The 27,861-nt window shown below is 41.3% G+C and overlaps 2 protein-coding genes across 2 annotated transcripts; both read right to left on the bottom strand.

Moving 5' to 3' along the window:
* Positions 1 to 406: 406 nt before the first annotated feature.
* Positions 407 to 7,032, bottom strand: LOC310830802 (vomeronasal type-2 receptor 26-like; the record flags this gene model as incomplete). The annotated part of the gene is made up of 5 exons (XM_083710640.1): positions 407 to 1,302; positions 2,551 to 2,677; positions 3,478 to 3,699; positions 5,114 to 5,950; positions 6,871 to 7,032. The coding sequence occupies 5 exons, from the start codon at positions 7,030 to 7,032 to the stop codon at positions 407 to 409; spliced, it is 2,244 nt and encodes a 747-aa protein (XP_083566766.1).
* A 12,282-nt stretch (positions 7,033 to 19,314) lies between these two features.
* Positions 19,315 to 26,574, bottom strand: LOC310830801 (vomeronasal type-2 receptor 26-like; the record flags this gene model as incomplete). Its single annotated transcript, XM_083710639.1, has 6 exons — positions 19,315 to 20,216; positions 20,914 to 21,040; positions 23,394 to 23,621; positions 24,262 to 25,107; positions 25,442 to 25,733; positions 26,432 to 26,574. 6 exons carry the CDS (start codon positions 26,572 to 26,574, stop codon positions 19,315 to 19,317), a joined length of 2,538 nt encoding a protein of 845 aa, XP_083566765.1.
* Positions 26,575 to 27,861: the final 1,287 nt, after the last annotated feature.

The following is a 27,861-nucleotide window of genomic DNA, read 5'->3' as shown; positions in this document are numbered from 1 at the left end:
GGGGAATATATGCCACCTTCAGCTCCTTGGAAAAAAGATGGGATATAAGTATAATAATAATAGATTTAAGAATGAATGAATAACATAACAATAAAATTATACATTATTACCTCTCAATAAATTATACTCTGTTACATACTGTTCTCACATCTGACAAGAGAGCAGATCCATTTTGGCAGTAGTTCTAAACTGTCTGTCTTTAAGGCAAGAATCTTTAAGACATTTTGTAGACACTAAAACAAAGAACTTGCATGATGTAAAACATGTTTTTGTGCATGAAACCCATGTCCAAACACTTAGGCTTCCTGACAAATAAAGACATGTGACTTAGGCTACCTTATTTCTATTAAGCAGCTCATATTTAAAATAAAAGTGCACTGGACAACCACACCCAGGTTTCTAACTGCTACTTATTTCTCCTTGTTAAGTGCAACTTGTTGTTCAGCTCAGGCCTCAGTAAAATTATATAGCATTTAGGAGCAAAGATACAGCCCAACAATCCAGCACTAGAGGCTAAGATGGAGAAGATCTCCACAGCCACCATGTATTTTCCCTTTGTGCTCAGGTAAGTTGGCACAAAAGAGACCCACACACTGCAAAACACCAACATGCTGAAAGTGATGAACTTGGCTTCATTAAAAGTACTGGGCAATGCCCTAGCAAGAAAAGCCACAACAAAGCTGACAAGAGCCAGAAATCCCAGGTACCCAAGAACAGAATAAAACATAGGGACAGACCCTTCATTACATTCAACCACGATCTCTTTAGCCAAAGTATTCATGTCCAAATGTGGGAATGGAGGAGCAGTAAGGAGCCACACAGTACAAAGAGCTCCTTGAATGAGGGAACAGGAGAAAACAATAGAAGTTGCCAGTCTTTTCCCCACCCAGTTCCTCATCCTGGATCCCGGTCGTGTGGCCATGAATGCCAAAATCACAGTGATGGTTTTTGCCAACACAGCAGAAACAGCCACAGTGAAGACGATGCCAAAAGCTGTTTGCCTTAGGAGGCAGGTCACTCTCTGAGGCCTCCCAAAGAACAGCAAAGAGCAGAGGAAGCAAAGCAAGAGGGCGATGAGCAGAGTAAACGTGAGGCCACGATTGTTGGCTTTGACAATGGGAGTTTTCTGGTATTTAATGAATATTTTTAGCAGGAAAGCTGTGGTCACAGAAAATGCAAATGTCATAAAAGCTAAAGTGATACTCAACATTTCATCATAAGACAGAAAGTTTAAACTCTTTGGTAGACATCCATCTTGGTCTCCATTTGGATACTCATCTTCTGGGCATTTTATACATTTGTCTATTTCAGAAAGGATAAAAAAGATATAACAACACCTCAATCAAGGAAACATGTACAAAATGGCCTCTTTGGACACTCAGTAATCCTGGCAAAGGAACATTCAGAATCACCTAGCTCATTACAATGTGAGTTTATAGGCCTCTAAGATTCCTTTCCTTAAAGTACAAAAAATAAAATTCCTACATTATGAATTTTCTAGTCTTGACATAAGTGATACAAGAAATGAGAATAAGAAAAGAATGCTCCAATTTAGTAATTCCCAGTCTTTATGAATAGGAGGACTCCTTTTTAACCAGTTTTTTTTTCATGGACCCCATTTTCCTCACAGCCAGAGGTGATTTTAAAACAGCATCTGAGCATTGGGCCTGATCCAGAATCAGAGCCTTTTCTTATTGAAATGAAATGGGGCTTCATTTTGTATCAACATATGTAGAAGACATTACCACTGTGGGCTACCAGTTCACACCCACCCACAGGTAAAATTTTTCAAGCTTTGAAAATTTCACCCGTGTAAATTGTCCCTGTCCTGTCAGGCTCTTGTTTGTCAAGCAACCATCAAATGCAGAGGTCCTCTGCTGGAGGGGGAAGCTGTTGATGCTTGCTGAGGTTTCCCCTACCTGGGCAATGGTGGAGACACCACAGAGTGGGAAGTGAAAATGCTGATCACAATTTTGTATCAGTAGAGAGTGCAAGAGAGTGACAGTGGACATAACTGTGTATGAAGGGAACTGACACTCTAGCAGGCTTTCCCCAGGCTTGTTGCTTAGATAGGCACTTCTTGAGTGTTTGCCTGGACAGCCATCTGAGTGAACCTCTTGGATGTTTGCCTGGATTTGTTTGAGCGAGCCTTCAGGAGGAGCACTCTTGTGCTCCTGCTGCCACTGGGAACCCTCCACCTCCTCCCCAGAATCAGTGGGCATGGTCAGTGGAAGCTCTGAGGTGGCTCACAAGTTGGCTTCTCAGCTACCACAATACAGAATGAGCAGCTGTGGGTGCCCTTTAGTGACTCAGTACTGGAGGAGCCTCCTCTCAGGAGTTATGGGATGCAAATTCAAGTTGAAGCACAGTTAGTCCACCCCAGCCCAGGCAGAAAGCCAGAGGAGGCTGCCTTGCTTTTTGGCAAATGGGCCACATGAAAGCCACCGTAAATAGTTCTGGATATGGGAACAGATACTGGACGCTTGATTCAAGCAAGGGGTCTACTGCCCACAGCACGGGAACCACTGCTACAATATGGTAGACACCTACCTTTTTTATTAGAAATCCTCCCTTCTGGACATGGGTCACAATCGTAGCAACAGAATGGCTCCCCTTCCTTCTTTTTGCTAACATAGCCTGGATGGCACTTGTCATTACACACTGAAGAGGGGGCCTTCTGTCCATAAACAGAAAGGAGGAAAACATACTTAGTGCATGCTTATCTCAATGAATGATTCGCACAGAAAACAATTCCATCAGAGAGATAATTTTGTATGCAGTACATGTTGATCCTTTCTGTGAGCTATAACAATTACTCCCAAAATTGACTTTTGTTAGAAATGCTTTTTGCCTTAGTTCTGTACAACTAGTTGAAAGCCAGATTGATTTTGGGGACAGTACATCTGTATGATGGGTGGCAATTTGTTTTGATACCTTATACAGTTCTGTTAGTGAACAGCTTCGTTTTCTGGTGTTACAGTACATTTTTGGTAGAGCAGAAGGGGTGATTTGTTATAGCAGTTTGGTGACTGTGTGGAGTGATTGGGTGGATGGCGAGTTTATGGATGTACAAGATGAATGAGCCTAGAAGTTGACTTTGAACTCAATAAAAGACATAGCCTATCCATTTATGGTCTCTATTTCACATAAGTTTCGCAATACCTGCTTTCTTTGAGTCATCTCTAGATCTCTTTGTGGAACAATAATGGAATGCATACTGCTAGTGAAATACATAGTTTTGTCTCACTGAATTTATTCTTTCATTTCATGAAAAAGAAACATTCAGCAAAATGAGGGTTTAAAAAAAAACAAGGGGGTTGTTTTCTTTTTTGCTTACAGTATATTTGCTTATGCTCAGATTTTTTTATTTAAAAATGGATGTATGAAAGTACAATGAGATGTGTGATAACTGGATGAGTAGTGAATATTGTACTCAACATTAATATTTTGTACTTAGAACTAAAATTCAGACTCTACCTGGTTAAACATGCTATGCCATGTGATCATCTCATCATGAACGGTCAGCCCTCTGCCTGCCCATGGATCCAGCCTTCCTACTTTCACCCTTGAGAAAGAACTATTTTGGAAAGTTACCCAGTTTATAACATCAAATCCACTTTCTAATTCACCTTTCTCATCCAATGACACTTGGTCCCCAGCACTGTTGTTGAAAGAGATTCTCCTCAAGAAAGGATGGAGCTACAATCAAAGAGGTAAAAGCAGCTTTAAAAAGTTATAGAATGGGAAACAATATAAATATTTTTGTTCTGCATCCAACTTTCTTTATTATCCATAGAATATAGAATATTGATAACCTGTCTCACCAGGACCTACAAGGCAACTGAACAGTGAAATAAAGAAGACTACTTAAGACATAATTACACAATAAAAACCGTAAAAAAGAAATCAATCCAGAACAGTAGCAATAAAATAAGAGAGTTATCAATGACTATAAGTAATTTGCAGTTTTCTTAAATTATGTGTAAAAGTTGTACTCTAAAACTCATCAGCAACAGGTCCACATCAAAAAGGACTTCACCAAGACAACTTAGAAGGCCCTACTTTGTTTATCCTCCCACTGCATTTCAGATTGGGGGAGGGTATGGAGGGTAGTTACAATGATGATCTGAATTAATAGGTAGTAGGGGGCCATTGAGATAATCTTGGCCCAAACAATACAAGCTGCTAAATGAACTGGGTCCTAAAAACCATCTGGTTACCAAGGTTACCAAGGCCATGGTCTAAGGGCCCAAGATGCAGCAACATTGCTGAAGTTAATCAGGCCTGGGTTTAGTTGGAGTGTAAACCTATGTAATGAAAGTTTCCATTTGTTCCATGAGGGAAGAAAGGCAAGATAAAAATGGACTAAATAAATAAATAAATTTGAGCACTCAGTATATGTGTGTAACTCTAATCACTCATTTCCTCCATATTCAAATCTGTTGTCAATTTGAGACATTGCATTTTTTCAAGCATGTGTGCTATTCTATAGCATTGAGGATGAAGACATGTTCCCTTCCTTCCTTCCTTCCTTCCTTTTTTTTTTTTTTTTGGCAAGCTACTAGCAGAAAGGAGATTTCTCACTTCTCTAATATTTCAGAATAAATGTTTATTTGTTCATTTTCAAACAATCTCTCTTGCCCGTTTTCACTCATCTGGATCTGGTACAGACATAATGCTTGATGTTGGCAATCCATAAATTCCAGAGGCAAGTATTTAATTGTGCTTTCCCTCCCTCCTGCTCCTGCATTATTTATAGAACACAAAAATCTCATTCTCTTCCCTTGATTGCCTTTAGTCAGGACTTACTATCCCAACTGCCTGAGAAGAAGGGGAATGTATCCTGTGCTATATGTATTTCATGAAAAAAGAAACTGAGAAATTTCACTTGCAATATTATGGGTTGTATCCAATGTTTATCCAACACAGAGTAGATCCATGGAAATTAATAGGACTAACTTAAGTCCACTTATTTCAATGGATCTTTTCTGAGTTGAACTTAGTTGGGTACAACCCTATAAGGCATTTTGTCAGTTGTCAGATTAGTTGAACATAATAGTATTCTGCATTTTCTAATCATATCTGTAGAGTTGCCTTGGCAACGAGTTAGTACCTGCCACGGCCGCACATTTGGAAGTATTGTCACAGCTCTGTGCTTGGAGTTCAGTGAGTACATGGCATGCAAAGCATGTGCTATGACATAGGCAGCATTGTATACACTGTAGCTTTGGGGGGTCATGCTCATTTCAAAAACTGGTGTAGCAAGGCTCTCCAACCTTTCCTTCCCAGTGCAGGCCCCATCGTTCTCTCCAGGGGAATCTAACAATACACAGTGAAATGCTTGTTCCCAGAAGTCTCTTATGAAATTGTCCCCACTGCATGGTTTAAAGATGTGAAGGAAATTGTAAAATTCCCAGACCTCAGTAGAGTGCACTGCAAAGGACAAAGCTCCTTGGAAGAGTGTTATATTCCAGTCCCTTTGATACTGTAATGCTGGGAAGTCCCATGCAGCGGTCATAATCCACACTCTGCCTAGAGATGCCCCAGACATATCTTCACTTTCTACTTGGTACAGCAAGAATATTAAACCCACCATAGACAATGTTTCTGCATATACAATAACTGCCTTTGCTTTCCTGTCTTTGTCAAGGCTGGTCGTCTCCCATGCCTCTTGGTAGCCATCGAGTAATTCAGAGACATCTGTCAATGGTGGCATTCTGTCTGTGAAAGCCAAGCAGATGCCATTATGGGAAAGCTTTGGCATCAAGATCTGCACAAAATCCTCTCCTTTATCATCAGCCAGTGTGATAATCCCAGCCCACGTCCACTGGAAATGCAAAAGTAGTTGGATAATTCCAGTGTACTGATTTTCTTCATTGGGGACCACTCGGTATATGAAAGGGTATTGGATTTTAGCATCCAGAGAAGAACCAAATAAATAATAAGAGACCTGAGAAACAGTATACACAGATATAAGTATATTAGTGATTGTGTGCTTTCAGATATAGTGTGGACATATTTTAACTCTATTTTTCTGCTGTTAACCTCAGAATGAAGGCTCAAGAGACATAACTGTGGTGAAAGATTATAATTCATTAGTTTGAGGGTATGCAGCAGTACCATAAACTGTCAAAGAAACGACATGTGGGAACTTATGGGGAAAGAAAGAGAAATATTCTCTTTCACCCAACCTAGGAAAGAGTGTCCTGGCTTGGTGTTCATCATAATTAAATTGAGTGATATGGTCCTGTGATTACCAGTGAGTGTGTGGTACATAATTTATGCATGTCACTCCTGCTATCTGCCATTCCACTGGGCAAACATTTAAGGTCTCAAGAGCATCAGACCAAACCAACCACCTCCCCATGCTAGCAGCCAGAGAAATGTGATAAAAATTGCCTTGCAGAGGAGTAGCTCAGTATGCTTAGCTAGGCTTACTTTCATCCTGCCCACATGTAATGCCAATTGTGAGATCAGAAGCCATTTAGCTAAATCATAAACACTCAGCTCCAAATATTCCAATTGCAAGGCAATGTGGAATTAGCAAAAAAGAAAGATAAAGGGGGGAGAGACTCAGAAGCCAAATAAGGAGTACCCATAAATGTTAGACAGTGACTGACTAATCCCACAGTACTCAGGGTGGGCAGGCAGCATGTTGTGCTGAACACAGAGGTTTCTGGGATGGGTCCAGCCCTTAGAAAGTTAAGTACCAACCCAACACTGGGCTCCATGAATTCTCACTGTCACCCTCCATTTTAGAGGAAGTCCCTTGAGACTTTCTACTCCATTGAATACGGCAGATTTCCCCCCATTATATGGACAAGGGGCAGCATATCTGTAAAACTGCAGTGTCTTACATGCATATCCTACCTGAGGAATCTTGTACGCATTTAAGAATGTGGCCATGTATTGAGAGACTTCAGAGTCAAGTCCCCCAATGGCAGCTATCAGATTCTTCTGTGTGTCACACTTATAGTTAGGGACAGTCAATTTAAAGCTAAAGAGAAGATTCAGAGTAGTCTGATACGTCATCTTGGCATTGAAGTAGCTGTCATAGATGTGAAATCCCAATGAAACATTTGGTAAGATCCTGGGATTCTCATTTATCTCCTTCAGTGCAAATACCAAGGACAGTACATGCTGGAAGTTTTTTGTCACTACACTGCAATAAAAATATATACCACATTAAACCAATATTTTAGACCTCATGAATAACTGTTCTTGCAAAGACATCTGTTTTTGGGTCTGACATCCTTTTCATCAGTACTGCCATATGTATCTTCCAAAGCAATGTGTATATGACTTCAAACTACAAATAACTGAAACAAAAATAGATGGGATCGCTTTAAGAGGATGGCTCTTTTATGTCTGTGAGCTGCTTGCCTTCTTATTAATTTAAGCAAACTTTTTGACTTTGAAAAGAGAGAGGGAGATGCAGTGGCGTAGCGTGGGGGGTACAGGGGGGCCTGCCACACCGGGCGCAACATCTGGGGGTTAGGGTTAGGGGGCGCAAATCCACGGGTTAGGGGGTGCAAATTACTTGCCTTGCCCCGGGTGCTGACAACCCACGCTACGCCACTGGGGAGATGGTTTGATACTGTTCTTAAACATTTTATACTATTCATATTTCTGGAGTTCTGTTGATAATAAAGCAAGCAAGGGAGAATTTTGTATCCAAACAAACTTCAATTGATTCTGCATTCAACCAATATTGTTATATCTGCTGTTGAAATAATCTATGAATGGGTGTCATGCTCTCTCAAAATCTACTTTAAACTATGAACCTTTGCTGCAACGATTATTTCAACTTATTTTTCTTACTAAGAAAAAATTAACCAGAAAACTTACCATTAAGAGGAATATAAATTGAAAACATGTTTGAACAGTGTGGGTTCTAGTGGCAGCAAAGAACATCAGCTAGTGTGTGCTTCAATAAAATCTTCAATAAAATGAAAAGTTGTATAATTTTGTTTGTGAAAAAATGAAATTACTTTATAGGAAATCAGGGAACCATGATGCTGCTTAATTAAAATGTAACTCACATTTACATTGTGCACACAATAGACCCCATTGTGCCTCAGTGGAATATTGAATTCCAGGACTGCCCATAATTTGCCAGGCTACAATATAGTGGTAGATAAATAGTTACGTTATAAATTTCATCATCCTGACCAGCACCTTCTCAAAGCACTGCCGAAAACATTCAGTCATGAAATCAAGATTCTAAATACTCTCTCACCAGCTGTGGATATTTATAATTAAATCACAATGTGTTCATTTTAAAATAGAGAATGCAATTCATAGTGAAAGGGGTAATCAAAGGAAGGACTTATGAAAAATACCAGAAATTGAGATTTCTGTTGTACAACAAAAGTACAATAATGCTGCATTATTTGCCACCCCGGCTACAGGCAAAAATGGGATAAAGAAGAAACTACAGTGATTGGCAGGGGAAAGCAGAAAGATGATGAATGCATTACAAAAGATAGAGAATAACTGAAGATAAAATTCAATGGATATTATGTAAACCTTAAATAACTGTTGGGCAGCAGGAATTGATAGACCTGACAAGCTGTGGCAGACTTTGGCTTTCAAATTTCAGCAGCACACTATACAATGCTGAAATTCCTCTCCCCTCCAGCTGCCTCCACTCATATTCCATTCTACAGTATTATTTTGGTGTGCCCTGAAGTGCTGTGCCCAGTGTTTCTACACTGGTCATACCACTCTGAAAACGCCTCTTTGACAAGTGTATATGGCTTCCCTAGATAACACCCTCTGCTTTTGCCTTCATGGGATGTGTCCTTGGACTCTGGATGTTGTATTTTTTGCTGTATGAACATGGATGGATGTGTGTGAGGAGTGGGTGTGTAGAAACATCTTGACATTTGCTTGACTGGAAGGTAGCCTACTCTACAGAGGCAAGTATAATTTCTACTGTTCCACCCAATTTTAGCTCTGGCAAAGTCCATGGACTCAGTGCCCTTTGGCCCTACCCATCACTGTAATACAGCCAATGGGAAGATGTTTCATAAGGGAACATGGCACCTGAGCTGATATTTCCCCCCCCACTCCATATCAATGGGAGTAGTATAAACTGTATGTTAGTATTTTATGAGAGACAGGAAGTTCCTTACACAGGATCCCGAATAAGCATTGTATTGGGGTGTTGATTGAATTCTATGGTGCCAAAAAATATGAAAAACTGTGAAGAAATACCACCAATGATAATGTCACCTGGATGATAATACTCATGTGGGATCTGGAAGGGATCACTCCTCCTGCAAATAATTGGGTGCGTCCTGCACTCAGTCAGAGGGTGAAACACCAACCGCAAAATCAGTAGCCACAGCAACAAAAACAGCATTGCAAACATAACCGAGAATCCTTTTTCCCCCCTTGAGCAAAATCCTAATATCAGTTGTCTCCGGACACTGTTGGTCAACAGTGATACTTTCTCTAAAACTTTCAGCTGCCTTTCATGTTCACAGTCTGTCCTCAAGAGCTCTGAAAGGAACAAGCATATTTTACAGTATATGTATTTTCATCTTGATTCTGCAAGTAGTCATTGAAAATCCGTGTTGCTTTGGGCAAGAAAGCAGATAACCATAATTTGAGATAATTGCAAGGTTCACAGCTGCATCCCCAAGGCATTCTGCTCATGGGCAGCAGAATAGCTGAAGAAAACTTGTTTACTGGGTGGTGTCTCATATCTGTTTCCCTATTGAATCAAGAGCAGGGAAAATCATCCAGAATAGACAAGATTTGGAATGAAGCCATAGAACAGTGATAAGGAACCTGTGGCCCTTACATATGTTATGGAACCCCAAATTCTATCAACCCCAGCCACAGGGCCAGCCAACCTATCAAACAAGGGGAGGCAACTGTCTCAGGCATCAGGATCAATAGGGAGAACAGATCCCATACACTACTATCCCTAGTACTTCAAGACTACCACAAAAGTGCCTGGCTTAAAACTGTCTACCAAAAACTCCACTCTTGTGGCCTATCCACACAACACCTACTCACTATGGGCCTTACCAAAGCAAACAGTCTAATTTGTCAATGATAATAATAATAATAATAATAATAATAATAATAATAATAATAATAATTTATTTATACCCCGCCCATCTGGCTGGGCTTCCCCAGCCACTCTGGGTGGCTTCCAAAAGATTAAAATACTGTGATACATCAAACATTAAAAGCTTCCCTAAACAGGGCTGCCTTCAGATGTCTTCTAAAAGTCTGGTAGTTGTTGTTCTCTTTGACATCCGGTGGGAGGGCGTTCCACAGGGAGGGCGCCACTACCGAGAAGGCCCTCTGCCTGGTTCCCTGTAACTTGGCTTCTCACAGTGAGGGAACCAGCAGAAGGCCCTTGGTGCAATGTCTAAAAGGCCCTCGGTGCAATGTCTAAAAGATATCGAGCATCAGAACAATCTGGACACTATAAGGAAATTCTGCTCATGGTATGATCATTTTCCATCTTCCCATTTTGATTCTCTGGCTCCATACCTGCACAAACTAGCTATCCCAAAATACAGACGTGCTTTCACACTCACAAGACTGAACCTTTTGCCATCTGCTTTACTTTAGGGCCGATTCCAAAAGATCCCGCATGAGAAACGCCTTTGCTCCTGTGGAGACGGTAGCACCAAAACAGCGGCACACATCCTCCTGTCTTGCACTCTCTACAAAGACCTGAGGAACGAATCACCCCACTTGTACTGACCACCCCACTCGTACTGACCATCCCAGGGTGCACAACCACTGCCACAGTGTCCTTTCTACTGTCAGACCAAAAGGAGCAGATAACAGCAAAGGTTGCTAGGTTCTTAGCAGGGGCAATCAGAATAAGGGCCACTATCTGACTGTTGATTCAGGACCCTAAACTGTGTTTTTATACTAATTTTCATTTTTTCTGTGTATATTGTAATGTTTTATTGTTGCTATTGTTGCTAATGCAATAAAGTTTCTATCATGGAACTGCCTCAGGCATCAGGATCCAAAGGGAGAACAGAGCTTTATTCCTCCATTGTTCCTGATGTAGATCTTCACCCCTTCCTTCTTGTCAGAGAGGGAACACCATGTTGTGGTATTCCTCAGGTGCCAAAATGTCTTGGCCTGGCCTTGCTCAGCCACTATAGGCAATGGTCAGGGATTATGAGAGATGTAGTCCAATAGACCAGAGATTCCCTATCCCGGTAACTGGTCAGCTCATGCTTGGAACAGAAATGCTAGAATCATTAATGCATTTCCTCTGCTCTCATGCAAAGCATTGCAATTGTGTACATGTATATATTGTTCACTGCCTAGATATTTTATATAAGTGGGTCTAATTGCTTATTGGATTGTGGTCCATGCAATGTTAACAGAAGTCATGGAAATGTAAGCAAAGAAGTTGAGTGTAAACAGCCTGTTATAAGGCACAGAGGCTTTGAAACACCGTTTAACTTTTCTTGATGGCCTATCTTCTTAATTATTTTAATCTTTTTACATTTCTAGTTGTCTCCCTCACAATTTTCATTCCTATCTTGATAGCCACCAACTTGCATAGCTTTAAAAGAGGAATAGACAAATTCAAATATATGGCTATGAATGGCTTCTAACTTTAAGGGCTATGATTTACCACCATTTATATGTTTCTCAAGGCAGTAGCTTGATGTTGTAATTGGGGATAATGCTGTTGCACTCAGTTCCTGTATGTATGCTTCCCACAAGCATTTGGTGTTGCTGGACTAGATGGGTTATTGGCCCGATCCCCATAGGTTGCACCCATGAGGAGTTGCAGATATCATTCCAGAAATCAACATTTTTTGTACTGCAGCCAAGAATTCAGTAAACATGTCTAGCTTGTTGGTCTTGCAGTAACATGATCAGCTTTGGTGTTGGACATCTGGGTTCACTTCCCAAAATTTTTTATGGAAATGGGGTTATAGATTAAAAGATGATACCAAGCTTGCAAGCAAAAGATACCAGCTTCAGTGCTCTGTACCGCTGCAAAGGATAGTAAAGATTCCTGGTTGTGAGGCTGAGGAGTCTCTTCCAATCATCGAGTCCAACCCCCTGCCAAGCAGGAAACACCATCAGAGCACTCCTGACATATGGTTGTCAAGCCTCTGCTTAAAGACCTCCAAAGAAGGAGACTCCACCACACTCCTTGGCAGCAAATTCCACTGTCGAACAGCTCTTACTGTCAGGAAGTTCTTCCTAATGTTTAGGTGGAATCTTTTTTCTTGTAGTTTGGAACCATTGCTCCGTGTCCGCTTCTCTGGAGCAGCAGAAAACAACCTTTCTCCCTCCTCTATGTGACATCCTTTTATATATTTGAACATGGCTATCATATCACCCCTTAACCTCCTCTTCTCCAGGCTAAACATGCCCAGCTCCCTTAGCCGTTCCTCATAAGGCATTGTTTTCAGGCCTTTGACCATTTTGGTTGCCCTCCTCTGGACACGTTCCAGTTTGTCAGTGTCTTTCTTGAACTGTGGTGCCCAGAACTGGACACAGTACTCCAGGTGAGGTCTGACCAGAGCAGAATACAGTGGCACTATTACTTCCCTTGATCTAGATGCAATACTCCTATTGATGCAGCCCAGAATTGCATTGGCTTTTTTAGCTGCCGCGTCACACTGTTGGCTCATGTCAAGTTTGTGGTCAACCAAGACTCCTAGATCCTTTTCACATGTACTGCTCTCAAACCAGGTGTCACCCATCTTGTATTTGTGCCTCTCATTTTTTTTGCCCAAGTGCAATACTTTACATTTCTCCCTGTTAAAATTCATCTTGTTTGTTTTGGCCCAGTTCTCTAATCTGTCAAGGTCGTTTTGAAGTGTGATCCTGTCCTCTGGGGTGTTAGCCACCCCTCCCAGTTTGGTGTCATCTGCAAATTTGATCAGGATGCCCTTGAGTCCATCATCCAAGTCGTTGATAAAGATGTTGAATAAGACCGGGCCCAAGACAGAACCCTGTGGCACCCCACTAGTCACTCTTCTCCAGGATGAAGAGGAACCATTGATGAGCACCCTTTGGGTTCAGTCAGTCAGCCAGTTACAAATCCACTGAGTAGTAGCATAGTCAAGACCGCATTTTACCAGCTTCTTTACAAGAATATCATGGGGCACCTTGTCAAATGCCTTGCTGAAATCAAGGTAGGCTACATCCACTGCGTTCCCTTCATCTACCAGGCTTGTAATTCTGTCAAAAAACAAGATCAGGTTAGTCTGACATGACTTATTTTTCAGAAATCCATGCTGACTATTGGTGATCACAGCATTCCTTTCTAGGTGCTCACAGACTGTTTGCTTAATGATCTGCTCCAGAATCTTCCCTGGTATTGATGTCAGACTGACTGGGCGGTAATTATTTGGGTCCTCTCTTTTCCCCTTTTTGAAAATAGGGACAACATTTGCCCTCCTCCAGTCTGCCGGGACTTCGCCTGTTCTCCAGGAATTCTCAAAGATGACTGCCAGTGGTTCTGAGATCACATCTGCCAGTTCTTTTAATACTCTTGGATGCAGTTCATCTGGCCCTGGAGACTTGAATACATCTAAACTAGCCAAGTATTCTTGTACTATCTCCTTAGTTATTCTGGGCTGTGTTTCCTCTGCTGAATCATTTGCTCCAAATTCTTCAGGTCGGGCATTATTTTCTTTATCGGAGAAGACTGAGGCAAAGAAGGCATTGAGGAGTTCAGCCCTTTCTGTGTCCCCTGTTTGCATTTCACCATCTTCTCCTCTGAGTGACCCCACTGTTTCTTTGTTCTTCCTTTTGCTACGAACATACCCATAAAAGCCTTTTTTGTTGCTTTTAACCTCTCTAGCAAGCCTGAGTTCATTCTGTGCTTTAGCTTTTCTGACTTTGTGTCTACACGTGCTGGCTATTTGTTTGAATTCCTCTTTGGTGGTTTCCCCCCTTTTCCATTTTTTGTACACATCCTTTTTTAATCTTAACTCAGTTAAAAGTTCTTTAGATAGCCACCCTGGCTTCTTTAGGCACCTTCCATGTTTCCGTCTCATTGGTATTGCCTGAAGTTGTGTTTTTACTATCTCCCTCTTAACAAACTCCCAGCCATCATGAACTCCCTTTCCCTTTAGTATTACTGTCCATGGGATCTCACCCAGCACTTCCCTAAGTTTTATGAAGTCGGCTTTCTTAAAGTCAAGAAATTGAGTCCTAGTATGCTTGGCTGCCCCTTCATGGATCACTGCCTTGCCGTGGCGAAGGGGCTTGAAGAACTCAGAGAAGCTATGAACTATGCCGAGCAGGGCACCCAAGATGAACAGGTCATAGTGGAGAGTTTTGACCAAACGTGATCCACCTGGAGGAGGAACCGGCAAGCCACTCCAGTATCCCTGCCAAGAAAACTCCATGGACAAAGACAACAGGCATATAAAAGATATGACGCTGGAAGATGAGCCCCTCAGGTCGGAAGGCGTCCAACATGCTACTGGGGAAGAGCGGAGGGCAAGTACAAATAGATCCAGAGCTGATGAAGCGGCTGGGCCAAAGCCGAAAGGACGCTCAGTTGCGGATATGCCTGGAAGCGAAAGGAAAGTCCAATGCTGTAAAGAAAAATATTGCATAGGAACCTGGAATGTAAGAACCATGAACCTGGGTAAGTTGGAGGTGGTCAAAAATGAGATGGCAAGAATAAATATTGACATCCTGGGCATCAGTGAACTAAAATGGACGGGAATGGGTGAATTCAGTTCGGATGACCATCATATCTACTACTGTGGGCAAGAAACCCATAAAAGAAATGGAGTGGCCCTCATAGTCAACAAAAGAGTGGCGAAAGCTGTACTGGGATGCAATCTCAAAAATGATAGAATGATCTCGATACGAATCCAAGGCAGACCTTTTAACATCACAGTAATCCAAGTTTATGCACCAACTACTTGTGCTGAAGAAACTGAAATTGACCAATTCTATGAAGACTTACAAGACCTTATAGAAGTGACACCAAAGAAGGATGTTCTTCTCATTATAGGGGATTGGAATGCTAAAGTAGGGAGTCAAGAGATAAAAGGAACAACTGGCAAGTTTGGCCTTGGAGATCAAAACGAAGCAGGGCAAAGGCTAATAGAGTTCTGTCAAGAGAACAAGCTGGTCATCACAAACACGCTTTTCCAACAACACAAGAGACGACTCTACACATGGACATCACCAGATGGGCAGCATCGAAATCAGATTGATTATATTCTCTGCAGCCAAAGATGGAGAAGCTCTATACAGTCAGCAAAAACAAGACCTGGAGCTGACTGTGGCTCAGATCATCAGCTTCTTATAGCAAAATTCAAGCTTAAACTGAAGAAAGTAGGAAAAACCACTGGGCCGGTAAGATACAATCTAAGTCAAATCCCTTATGAATACACAGTGGAAGTGAGGAACAGGTTTAAGGATTTAGATTTGGTGGACAGAATGCCTGAAGAACTATGGATGGAGGCTCGTAACATTATACAGGAGGCAGCAACGAAAACCATCCCAATGAAAAGGAAATGCAAGAAAGCAAAGTGGCTGTCCAATGAGGCCTTACAAATAGCGGGGGAGAGAAGGCAAGCAAAATGCGAGGGAGATGGTGAAAGATACAGGAAATTGAATGCAGATTTCCAAAGAATAGCAAGGAGAGACAAGAAGACCTTCTTAAACGAGCAATGCAAAGAAATAGAGGAAAGCAATAGAATGGGAAGAACCAGAGATCTGTTCAAGAAAATTGGAGATATGAAAGGAACATTTCGTACAAAGATTTCCACAATAAAGGACAAAAGTGGAAAGGACCTAACAGAAGCAGAAGACATCAAGAAGAGGTGGCAAGAATACACAGAGGAATTATACCAGAAAGAAATGGATGTCTCGTATACCCCAGGTAGTGTGGTTGCTGACCTTGAGCCAGACATCCTGGAAAGTGAAGTCAAATGGGCCTTAGAAAACACTGCAAATAACAAGGCCAGTGGAAGTGATGGCATTCCAGCTGAACTATTTAAAATTTTAAAAGATGATGCTGTTAAGGTGCTACACTCAATATGCCAGCAAGTTTGGAAAACTCAGCAGTGGCCAGAGGATTGGAGAAGATCAGTCTACATCCCAATCCCAAAGAAGGGCAGTGCCAAAGAATGCTCCAACTACCGCACAATTGCACTCATTTCACACGCTAGCAAGGTTATGCTTCAAATTCTACAAGGAAGGCTCAAGCAGTATGTGGACCGAGAACTCCCAGAAGTGCAAGCTGGATTTAGAAGAGGCAGAGGAACCAGAGACCAAATTGCAAACATGCGCTGGATTATGGAGAAAGCTAGAGAGTTCTGCTTCATTGACTATGCAAAAGCTTTTGACTGTGTCGACCACGGCAAACTATGGCAAGTTCTTAAAGAAATGGGAGTGCCAGATCACCTCATCTGTCTCCTGAGAAATCTCTATGTGGGACAAGAAGCTACAGTTAGAACTGGATATGGAACAACTGATTGGTTCAAAATTGGGAAAGGAGTACGACAAGGCTGTATTTTGTCTCCCTGCTTATTTAACTTATATGCAGAATTCATCATGCGAAAGGCTGGGCTGGATGAATCCCTAGCCGGAATTAAGATTGCCGGAAGAAATATCAACAACCTCAGATATGCAGATGACACAACCTTGATGGCAGAAAGTGAGGAGGAATTAAAGAACCTTTTAATGAGGGTGAAAGAGGAGAGCGCAAAATATGGTCTGAAGCTCAACATCAAAAAAACGAAGATCATGGCCACTGGTCCCATCACCTCCTGGCAAATAGAAGGGGAAGAAATGGAGGTAGTGAGAGATTTTACTTTCTTGGGCTCAATGATCACTGCAGATGGTGACAGCAGCCACGAAATTAAAAGACGCCTGCTTCTTGGGAGAAGGGCAATGACAGGCCTAGACAGCATCTTGAGAAGTAGAGACATCACCTTGCCAACAAAGGTTCGTATAGTTAAAGCTATGGTTTTCCCAGTAGTGATGTATGGAAGTGAGAGCTGGACCATAAAGAAGGCTGATCGCCGAAGAATTGATGCTTTTGAATTATGGTGCTGGAGGAGACTCTTGAGAGTCCCATGGACTGCAAGAAGATCAAACCTCTCCATACTGAAGGAAATCAACCCTGAGTGCTCACTGGAAGGACAGATTGTGAAGCTGAGGCTCCAGTACTTTGGCCACCTCATGAGAAGAGAAGACTCCCTGGAGAAGACCCTGATGTTGGGAAAGATGGAGGGCACAAGGAGAAGGGGACGGCAGAGGACGAGATGGTTGGATAGTGTTTTCGAGGTTACCAGCATGAGTTTGAGCAAACTGCGGGAGGCAGTGGAGGACAGAGGTGCCTGGCGTTCTCTGGTCCATGGGGTCACGAAGAGTCGGACACGACTAAACGACTAAACAACAACAACAACAATGCTTGGCTGCTCCTTTCCGCTGTATAGTAAACTTCAGAAGAGCATGATCACTCGCGCCTAATGATCCTTCCACTTCTACCCCACTAACCAGGTCATCAACATTGGTTAGGACCAGATCTAAAATGGCTGTTCCTCTTGTTGCTTCTCCCACTTTCTGGACAACGAAGTTGTCTGCAAGGCCAGTGAGGAATCTGTTTGACCTTATGCTCTTGGCTGAGTTTGACATCCAGCAAATATCCGGGTAATTGAAGTCCCTCATTACTACTATCTCCCTTCCTTTTGCATGCTTGGCCATCTGTTCCAGGAAGGCATCATCTATGTCCTCCGTTTGGCTTGGGGATCTATAGTAAACTCCCACAATGAGGTCCCTATTATTATTCTCTTCCTTAATTTTGACCCAAATGCTCTCACTTTGGCTTTGAGGTTCTAAATCTTGGATCTCTTCACAGGTATACACATCCCTGACATATAACGCCACTCCTCCTCCTTTCTTGTCTGGTCTGTTTCTCTGAAATAGATTGTATCCCTCCATTATTACATTCCAGTCATGGGACTTATCCCACCAGGTTTCAGTGATGCCTATTATGTCATATTTAGTTTGCTGTACCAAGAGCTCAAGCTCATCTTGCTTATTTCCCATGCTTTGTGCATTAGTGTACAGACATTGAAGTCCATTAATCATTCCCCCGTGTCTCTTATTTAAGGATTTTTTCCTCCCACCACTAGGTCTGCGTGCTGTTTGCTCCATTGGTCTATGAAATTTGGATGATCATCTTCAATTGATAGACTCCTACCTTCAGGAGCACTGTCTCCCTCCCCCACATTAGTCAGTTTAAAGCCCTCCTGATGAGGTTTCTGAGATTTTTGGCAAAAACATTCCTCCCAACCGTTGTGAGGTGCAGCCCATCGCTTGCCAGAAGTCCATCTTCAAGAAACTGCAGTCCGTGATCTAAGAATCCAAACCGTTCCTGTTTACACCATTTGTGAAGCCAGCTGTTCACTTCCACTATTTTTCTCTCTCTCCCTGGGCCACGTCGTTCAACTGGGAGGACAGATGAGATGACAATTTGTGCATTTAATTGCTTCAATTTCCTGCCCAGAGCCTCATAGTCTTTTTTGATCTTCTGGAGGCTATTGCTTGCAGTGTCATTGGTTCCCACATGAACCAAGAGGAAGGGGTATTTGTCAGTGGGTTTTATGATTCCTTGCAGTCGTTCAGTTACATCTTGGATCTTAGCCCCGGGGAGACAGCACACTTCCCGAGACATCTTGTCAGGCCCACAGATCACTGCTTCTGTTCCCCTCAGTAGGGAATCCCCTATCACCACTACATGCCTCCTCTTAGGTTTGGTCAGGGTTCTTCCGTGAGCTGTCCGTTCCAAGGTCGCCTGCACATTCCCTGAGGACTGACTTTGCTGCTCGTCTTCATATACCTGATCGACTGTAATGAGGGAGAGATCCTCAAATGGAGTCTGCTCTTCGTCTTCCATGCTAGGGGAGAGGACCTCAAAGCTATTGTGTATTTCTAAACAATCAGAGCGAACCCTGGGCTTCCTACATCTTTGTGTCACGTTTCTCCATATATCTGGTACCTATTTATCTACTTGCACTTAAGAGTGCTTTTGAACTGCTAGGTGGGCAGGAGCTAGGACCAAACGACGGGAGCTCACCCCGCCGCGGGGATTCGAACCACCGACCATACGATCGGCAAGTCCTAGGCACTGAGGTTTTACCCACAGTGCCATCCGCGTCCCACCTCACACAAAGGTAGTCTGCCAATATTATACATGAGGCCATCTCTGACTATTTGAAGCAAATGTATGCTCATCTCTTTTTCACCATTTTATTTCCAACAATCAAATGACATCATAAAGGCAACAACAGTGAAGAACACTATCTAAGTTTTGAATCCTTAGTTATTTCTCCTTGTTATATGTTCCTTGCAGTTTAGCTCAGGCCTCAGGGCAATTATATAACATTTTGGGGCAAATATACAACCCAGTAAACCAGCACTAGAGGCTAAGATAGAGAAGATCTCCACAGCCACCGTGTATTTTCCCTTTGTGCTCAGGTAAGTTGGCACAAAAGAGACCCACACACTGCAAAACACCAACATGCTGAAAGTGATGAACTTGGCTTCATTAAAAGTACTGGGCAATGCCCTAGCAAGGAAAGCTACAAGAAAGCTGACAAGAGCTAGAAATCCCAGGTATACAAGAACAGAATAAAACATAGGGACAGACCCTTCATTACATTCAACCACGATTTCTTTAGCCAAAGAGTCCATGTCCAAATGTGGGAATGGAGGAGCAGTAAGGAGCCACACAGTGCAAAGAGCTCCTTGAATGGCAGTGCAGGAGAAAACAATTGAAGCTGCCAATCTTTTCCCCACCCAGTTCCTCATCCTGGATCCTGGTTGTGTGGCCATGAACGCCAAAATCACTGTGATGGTTTTTGCCAACACGGAAGAAACAGCCATGGTGAAGATGAGACCGAAAACAGTTTGTCGTAGAAGGCAAGTTATTTTTTGAGGCTGGCCAATGAAGAGCAAGGAGCAGAGGAAGCACAGCAGGAGGGCAATAAGCAGAGTGTAGGTTAGACCCCGATTATTGGCTTTGACAATGGGACTGTTGTGGTGTTTAATGAATATCCCTAATACCAAAGCAGTGATGACAGAAAATGCAAGTGCCATGAAAATTAAATTGATGCTTAAAGCATCATCATATGACAGAAAATGCAAAACCTTGGGAAGGCATCCATCTTGGTCTCCATTTGGATACTGATCTTCTGGACATTTGATACAATTGTCCATTTCTGGAGCAAAAAGGAACAGTGATTTATCCATCTCCCAAACAAATACGTATGAATCTGACTTTCCTCGCTGGAATTATGGGAAAGCAATTTGCACAATCCCACAGAAAGGGTTTTGCTAATTTTACAAACATCAAATAAGAAAAAAGAAAACAAGGCAAAACACATATCCTGTTGACTCCCCCCCCCTTCCCATTTGTGGATGCTTATGTTATAACTATTCCCCCTGTATCTCCTTTATAATTTCGGTTTTTACTAATCCTTGATTATTTCTTATTTCATTTTTTAAGCTACAAGTTTTACATCAATCCTACTAATGAATTTAGTTGTTTACAATAATTTTTCAAATAACATATACTTTCCCCATTCTTTATTAAAAGTTAGCTCTTCCTTGTTTCTAATTCTTCCTGTGAGTTTTGCCATTTCGGCATAGTCTATTAGTTTTATCTGCCACTCTTTCTTGGTTGGAACTGTATCTTCTTTCCATCTCTGGGCTAGCAGCATCCTGGCAGCAGTTGTTGCATACACAAAAAGTTTTTTTCTGATCCGCTGCTATCTCCACATCAATTGAATAGTTTATGACAATATGTCCTTTTATGCATATAATAGTCCCATCTTTAAACACAATGGTTAATATTACCATATAGGAAACTTTCTACTCTACAAACTTAACTGAGTCAATCTGATGGTAGACACCTACCTGTTTGTTTAGAAATCTTTCCTTTGGGACATGCGTCGCAATCATAGCAACAGAATGGCTCCCCCTCCTTCTTTTTCCTAACAGAACCTGGACGGCAGTTGTCATTACACACAGAGCGGGGATGCATCTGTCCACAAATACAAGGCAGGAAATGTTTACTCCATGCTTTGTAAATGCTATTCCCACAAAAACTAATGGCATCAGAAAAAAGGAACATTCTGTATATAAAATATTTTCATATTTCTATGTGTCAGTTTGCATACTTTCTATGTGTCAGTTTGCATTTTTTTGATGCAAAAAGTCTTGATCTAATGTGTAAATATCTTTTCTATTCTAATTAATTCAAGAGGGTTCTGGAAGCTTCTCTGTGTGATACAAGCTGGTGCAAGCTGGAAGTTTCTAGCTAACAAGCAAGTTTCTATTCTGCCTAGAAACAAGCAGAAGGTTCCTTGGGTTATTCCTTTAGAGAAGCTGAACAGCTGGTTTAAACTGGTTCTGTTATCTCTTTCACTCAAGGTAATGCTGACTATAATAATAGGCCAGGAGGAGCCTGGTTTCCACTTTCTGCCTCTCTTTCCTTCTGGTGTGGTGTTCTGTACATAGTAAGTTTAAGTGCTAAGGTTTTAGATTTATTGTGAGTTATTGTGAGTTCAAGCTAATTTTGTTTTGTTTTTTTTACTATAACTGGATTTCTTATGGACTGTGCCGATCCTGAAGATATCAGATTTGTGACCTTTTTAAATAATTTTTTAAATTTTTTTTATTCAGTACAAATTAAAATACATACATATTCACAACAAAAGAAAATACAAAAGAAAAATAAAATACATCTATCCAAGGAAAAGGAATGAGAGAATATTTTGTCTCTTTTCATATTTACAGTTATTTATACCTCTATAAAATGCTATTCATGATAACACAGTGAAATGAAATGTAAGATGTCGGAAAAAAAGAAAAAAGGAACAAAGAAAGAATAAAGAAGTAAAAGAAAAAATCATATGTGAAAAATTTTAAAAGTAGATAAGTACTCACAATACATAGCCGTTTCCCATCTATATTTATCTTCAATTGTATAATTTCATCTTGTCCTTATCTACCTTAAATAAATTGTTTCTTTTGCAAGAAAATAAAAAACAGAAAAAGGGGGGGAAAGAAAAGAAAGAAAAAAAGACTTCCACCGTTTACCTCACACATTTTTAATAATCTGTTCTTCAGAGCCTCTATTCTTCATATTTTCCCTTTGGATTTCCTTAATGTCTCACTTTATATTTTTTATATTATGCACAAGATTATTCTAAACACAACCAGATTTTTGTAGTTGAGCCCTGGTTTTGTAAATAATCATTTAAGCACTCCCATTGCTTCATAACCATAGTTTTGGATTTTCTCCTTATTATATCTGAGGTACTCGCAAGGTTTCCCCAACCATTCTCTTTTTGTTTGGGATGCTTTCCTCTTTCCAATAGCTAGCAATCAAAATTCTTGCCGCTGTTGTCGCGTATAGACCATTTGTGACCATTATGCTCATTTGCCTTCAGTAGTAGTAAAGTTCTGCTGGAGGAAGCTAATTGCCTCTGGTCTGTTTCTGAGGAACCTTGCAACATGTTTAAGATTTTACTCTGCTAACTGTATGTTGGGGACTGCTCTGGATCAATATGAATAGAATCAATGACAATGGGGCATAGGAACAGAAGAAGAACCTTGCTGGATCAAATCCAACATCTTGTTCTCACACTGGCCAACCAGGTGTCCATGAGAATCCTGCAAGCAGGATCCAGAGGCATACTGCACTGTAACTCTTCAACCAGTGGCGTGGCGTGACAGTGGGGGCAGGCACATTTTTTGGAGGGGGTGTGACCAGGCACCCCCATGACAGACGCCTTCATTGAAGCCTGGCTCTGGCCCACAAGGGAGCTGCCTACTCCTAGTCGCAGCTCTGCTCCCATTCTCAAGCCCCACTGGGCCGGGTGCAGTGGGCTCCCAGATCCAAACTCCATTCAAGAGCAGACCTGTTGCTGGATGAGTCAGCCTGAGCTTGGCAGAGGAGGGGAAAAAATTACAATATATTTGAGTCACATGACCCTTTTGATTGACTAATCAGGCATCAGATTGTCTATCACATTCTCATATTAAAATGAGTATTCTTACAATTTCCTTCTTGTCTCCAGTGACTCAGTTAACCTCTCACCTCAGTTAACCTCCACTGTATCATAACTCCAGTAATCCTAGAAGATTTTGCTATAGTATTATGTCCATATGAGTAGCTTTCTGTCTGTGAGGGTGAACTCTGAGGCAGGAGCTTTCTTTGTTCTAAGAAGTGGAGATTTAATATATGGATTACCTGTTTAAAAGAGATTTGTCAACTGCCTTGAAGACAAAGATCTATCAACTAAAGAAATAATCTAGCATTCATACTGGAACCACCATGACTGATGTTTTTGTACGTAGATCCAACATGCGCAATCCCAATCAAAATCTACCTGATTAAACATGCTGTGCCATGTGATGACATCTTCATTGATTGTGAACTCTCTGTCAGTTAAGGTCCATGGATCCATCCTTCCCACTTTTACCCTTGAAAAGGATTTGTTAGGGAAAGTAACCCAATTTATAATATCAAGTCCACTTTCCAGTTCACCTTTCTCATTCAAAGACACCAGGTCCCCAGCACTGTTGTTAAATGAGATTCTCCTCAAGAAATGGTGAAGCTATAATCAAAGAGATAAAAGCTCTTTTTTTCTTTACAAAACATCACTGTCCTGATGACACCAAGGTCTATTTTTCCTTTCCACCTAAATGCAATAAAGCTGATTTTGAAAAGTGCTCAGAAACTTTAACTAGTACAAAGAGCTGCAGCCAGATTGCTGACCAGGACTGGATATAGGGAGCATATTTTATAAGACTGGTGTGGGAACTGCCCTAAGCCCTAGGAAAAAACAAATGATAGGATATTGATCACTTGGGATATGAAGGGAATACAAGCTGCAGAGGAATTCCTGGGCAAGCCTATGCAAAATGACCTGGCCAATATTGGTGGGTGCTAAGACTTCTGCTAAACACTATTGAGTGAGCTGAAAACACCTCATCCCTAAGGAGTTGGTGCCTATGACCCCTAGTCTCCAGAATTAAGAAAAGTTTGGCTAGGTAGAAATTGGTGTAGATACAGTATTGAACTCCTTGACAAGAAGGAAAGTGGATAGATTTCTAAGGAAGAGAAAACTAGCTGTGAAATTTGCACTAGAGGTGTAAAATGTTCTCTACAATGGTTACTTCTCACATAGTTGAACATACTGTTAGTAGAAACATTATGCTCATGTCTGTAGAGACGTTTGGATTCTGAAGTTGTACCTGGTATGGATGTGGATTTCGAACAGCTGTCACTGCTGTGTGCACTTGATTCCAGGAGTCCATGGCATCTAAAGCATGAGCTATGGCATAGACAGCATTGTATATACTGTAGCTTTGCGGAGTCATGCTCATTTCAAAAAATGGCCCAGGAAGGCTCTCCAGCTTCTCCTTCCCAGTGCAGGCGCCAGTGCTCTCTCCAACCACAGATGGATCTATAAATAAACAGCTGAAAGCCTGCTCCCAAAAGTCCCTGATAAAATTGTCGCCATGCTGTGAGTAAGGATTTACTGTCAGAAGGAAACTGTCAAATTCCTGCACCACATTGGTGTGAACTGCAAAAGACAGAGCTCCCTGGAAGACTTCTCTGTCAAATCTTTTGTGAAACTCTATGGCTGGGAAATCCCATTGGGCTGTCATAATCCACACTTTGCCTATAGTCACATTTGTCTTATCATCTGTCTCTACTTGGTACATCAAGAATATAAAAAACAATGAGAACTGCGTCTCTGCAAATAGAATAAGTGTTTTTACTGTGTTGTTGTTAACAAGTTGTAGTTTATTTACTGTCTTTTCATGCTCAGGAATTATTTCAGAGAAGTCTGTCAGCAATGGCATTCTGTCAATGAATGCAGTACAGATGCCACTCTCTGAAAGCATTGGCATCAAGATCTGCAGAAAATTCTCTCCTCGATCATCCTCCAGCATGACAATCCCAACCCATGTCCACTGGAAATGCAAAAGGAGGTGAACGATTCCTTGGTACTGATTCTCTTCATTTGGAACAATTCGGTATAGGAACGGGAAGTGGGTTTCAGCACTTGAAGGACCAAACAAGTAATAAGAGATCTAAGCATAAGCAAATGCATTACTGAAATTAAGTGTACTTTGAGAGATAATATAATGCAGAAATACTTATTAAGAAGTTTATTTTAGAACTGTTTTATCACCATTACTTGATGTTATTCCAAAACATGATATGATGGGTACTCACACTTGACTCCGTATGTTACATCATAGGGACTGAGCAAGCATAGGCATGGTTGCTGCTATTCCCCACTCTCGCCACTTGCAGTTTCTAGCTCATCAGAATGCACAACAGATGCATCTCACCTTTTCTCTAAAGCACTTTTTCTTTATGCAATTTCTGTAAAAATCCACCTGCCTCACATGCATATGCTACCTGAGGAATCTTGTAGATGCTTAAGCTGGTGGCCATGTAAAGAGTGGTTTTAGAGTCAAGTCCCCCAATGACTGCTATCAGATTCTTCTGTGTGCCACACTTGTAGTTGGGGATTGTCCTTTTCTGGCTAAAAAGAAGGTTCAGAGTTGTTTGAAATGTCAACTTTTCATTGAAGTAGCTGTCATAGATATGAAATCCCAATGTAACATTTGGCAAAATCCTGGGATTCTCATTGATCTCCTTCATTGCAAATACCAAGGCCAGGACATGCTGGTAGTTTTTTGTCACTACACTGCAATCAGAACATACTGGTAAGCTATGTTACATCAATATTCTAGACCTCATAAACTACTTGTTCAGTCCACTTGCTTTTGTCCTGACATCCAGTACATCATGCCCACTCAGCTTCAAAAATGTGAAGACACTGAGCCAGAAATAGCTGGGAGATTTTAATTATCCCTGAATACTGTGAGCTGCTTGGATGAAAGGAAGCAAACAGAGAGCAACAGTGGTTGCTTCTATGGGCAGTAAAGAGCAATGTGTGTCTTCTTGAGTAAATACCTTGTAAACTCTGGGGTTTTTAAAAGAAATATTATGGATAATTGCATTATTTTCTATGTGAAAATGAAATCACTACATAGACAAACAGGGGACTGTGATGCTGGTTAGGTATAAGAGACCTGTTTACTAACTCCAGAATTTCTTATTGAAATAACAGAATCTGTGTTTCTATCCTATACTTTATAGACGCCTTTCTTTTGCCTAGGGATGTCAGCGAATTTATGGTAAGTGGACAATATTGAAATTCTCTCAACTCACATGGGCAGCAAAACAAAAATCTGGGTGATATTCAAAATTAGTCATACTCAGAGCAGACCTTTTGAAATAATTAGATCTCACCAAATGTCATCATTTTCATTATCTACCTATAATATTATTTTACCCTGCCCCATAGACATTTAATAAGTAACATGCAAAGAAGTTCCTTACACAGGATCCCCAATAAACATTAAATTAGGGTGTTGCTTGAAGTCTATAAAGTCAAAGAAGGAGAAGAACTGAGAAGAGATGCCACCAATGGTGAGGTCACCTTGCTGGTAATACTCATGTGGGATCTGGACGGGATCACTCATGCTGCAAGGAATGGAGTGTGCTTTGCACTCATGAAAGGAAAGATGAACCAACCACAACCACAGTAGCGCCAGAAACAAAAACAGCATTGCAACTGTACAGATGAACCCTTTCAGACTGAATCAAAATCCACTGTTCCAATCTAATTCATCACTATATGACATCAGCCCATTTAGAGCAACCCAGTCCCAGTCTTTTCTGACTCTGCTGGTCAATGGTGATGCTTATGATTATGACCTTTAAAATGCAGCTGTTCTGCTTCAACACAGTCTTTCCCCCCCAAGCCCTGAATGCCACAAGAACATTTTATATCCATTTTTTATTTTGATTACTTATTGTAATGGTGGTCACTGAAAACCCATGTTATCTTTGGCAAGAAACAGGCTCACCATAATTTAAGATAATTATAGAGTTCACAATTAACTCCTGAGAGTATTCTGCTCTCAGGCAGAACGCCTGAAGAAAACATGTTTATCAAGTGGCATCTCTCACAGGATCCTTAGTATCAGGAGTCAGGAGCAACACCTGGGTTTAGTATAATACTGAACAAGAAGATATATCCAGAAGAGCTAGGCCTTGGGATGAGGCCACAGGGCAGTTGTGGAGAACCTGTGGCCCTCCTGGTGTTATTGGACTCCCATCAACCTCAGCCATCATGGCCAATATTTGGGATGATGAGATCTACAATTCTGCAACATTTGTCCAACTGGTCCATGTATGAATGTAGAACTGTGTACAATGTTCTATGATAGGCTGATAGCTGTATTTGTTCAGAATTTTATTCTGGTAATGTGAACCTTCTCAGAGAGTTTATATTGTATGAGAATTTAATATATCAAATCTTATACTCTGTGGATTACATTAGCATTCCCTGTTACATATGGAGGCTTCTGTGCAGAAGCAGCATAGCTAGGGCATACACTGAAGCACCCTTCCACCATTGTTAGACATCATCACAACTGCATCACTGTGGCTGTATGTGTGGTTGTGAAAATATCCCCATGGTGCAAGCTGTCAATAAAGAAAACCTGAATCAGATCAGGACTCCCACAAAGTTTCATGTTGCTCTTTCCTTCTAATGTTTCTGAACTATTGTCTATGGCTTGTTATTTTCCTGTAGGTTTCTCCAGTCTATGGGTGTATGCTAGCTAGTGAGAGGAAGTAATCCAATTGCTATAATGGTAACAAAAAGTATCAATAAGTGGTGCCACTACTTTCCAAGTCCTTGGAACCATCCCTTGACCATAACCCACCATAATTCCTGTTCCAAGTTGGCTATCTTGACACTG

The sequence above is a fragment of the Podarcis gaigeae genome, assembly GCF_964106915.1.
Source record: "Podarcis gaigeae genome assembly, chromosome: 13".
NCBI classification, from domain to species: domain Eukaryota; kingdom Metazoa; phylum Chordata; class Lepidosauria; order Squamata; family Lacertidae; genus Podarcis; species Podarcis gaigeae.
The sequence above is the reverse complement of the archived record's forward strand: the minus strand, read 5'-3'. Positions and strand labels throughout refer to the sequence as shown.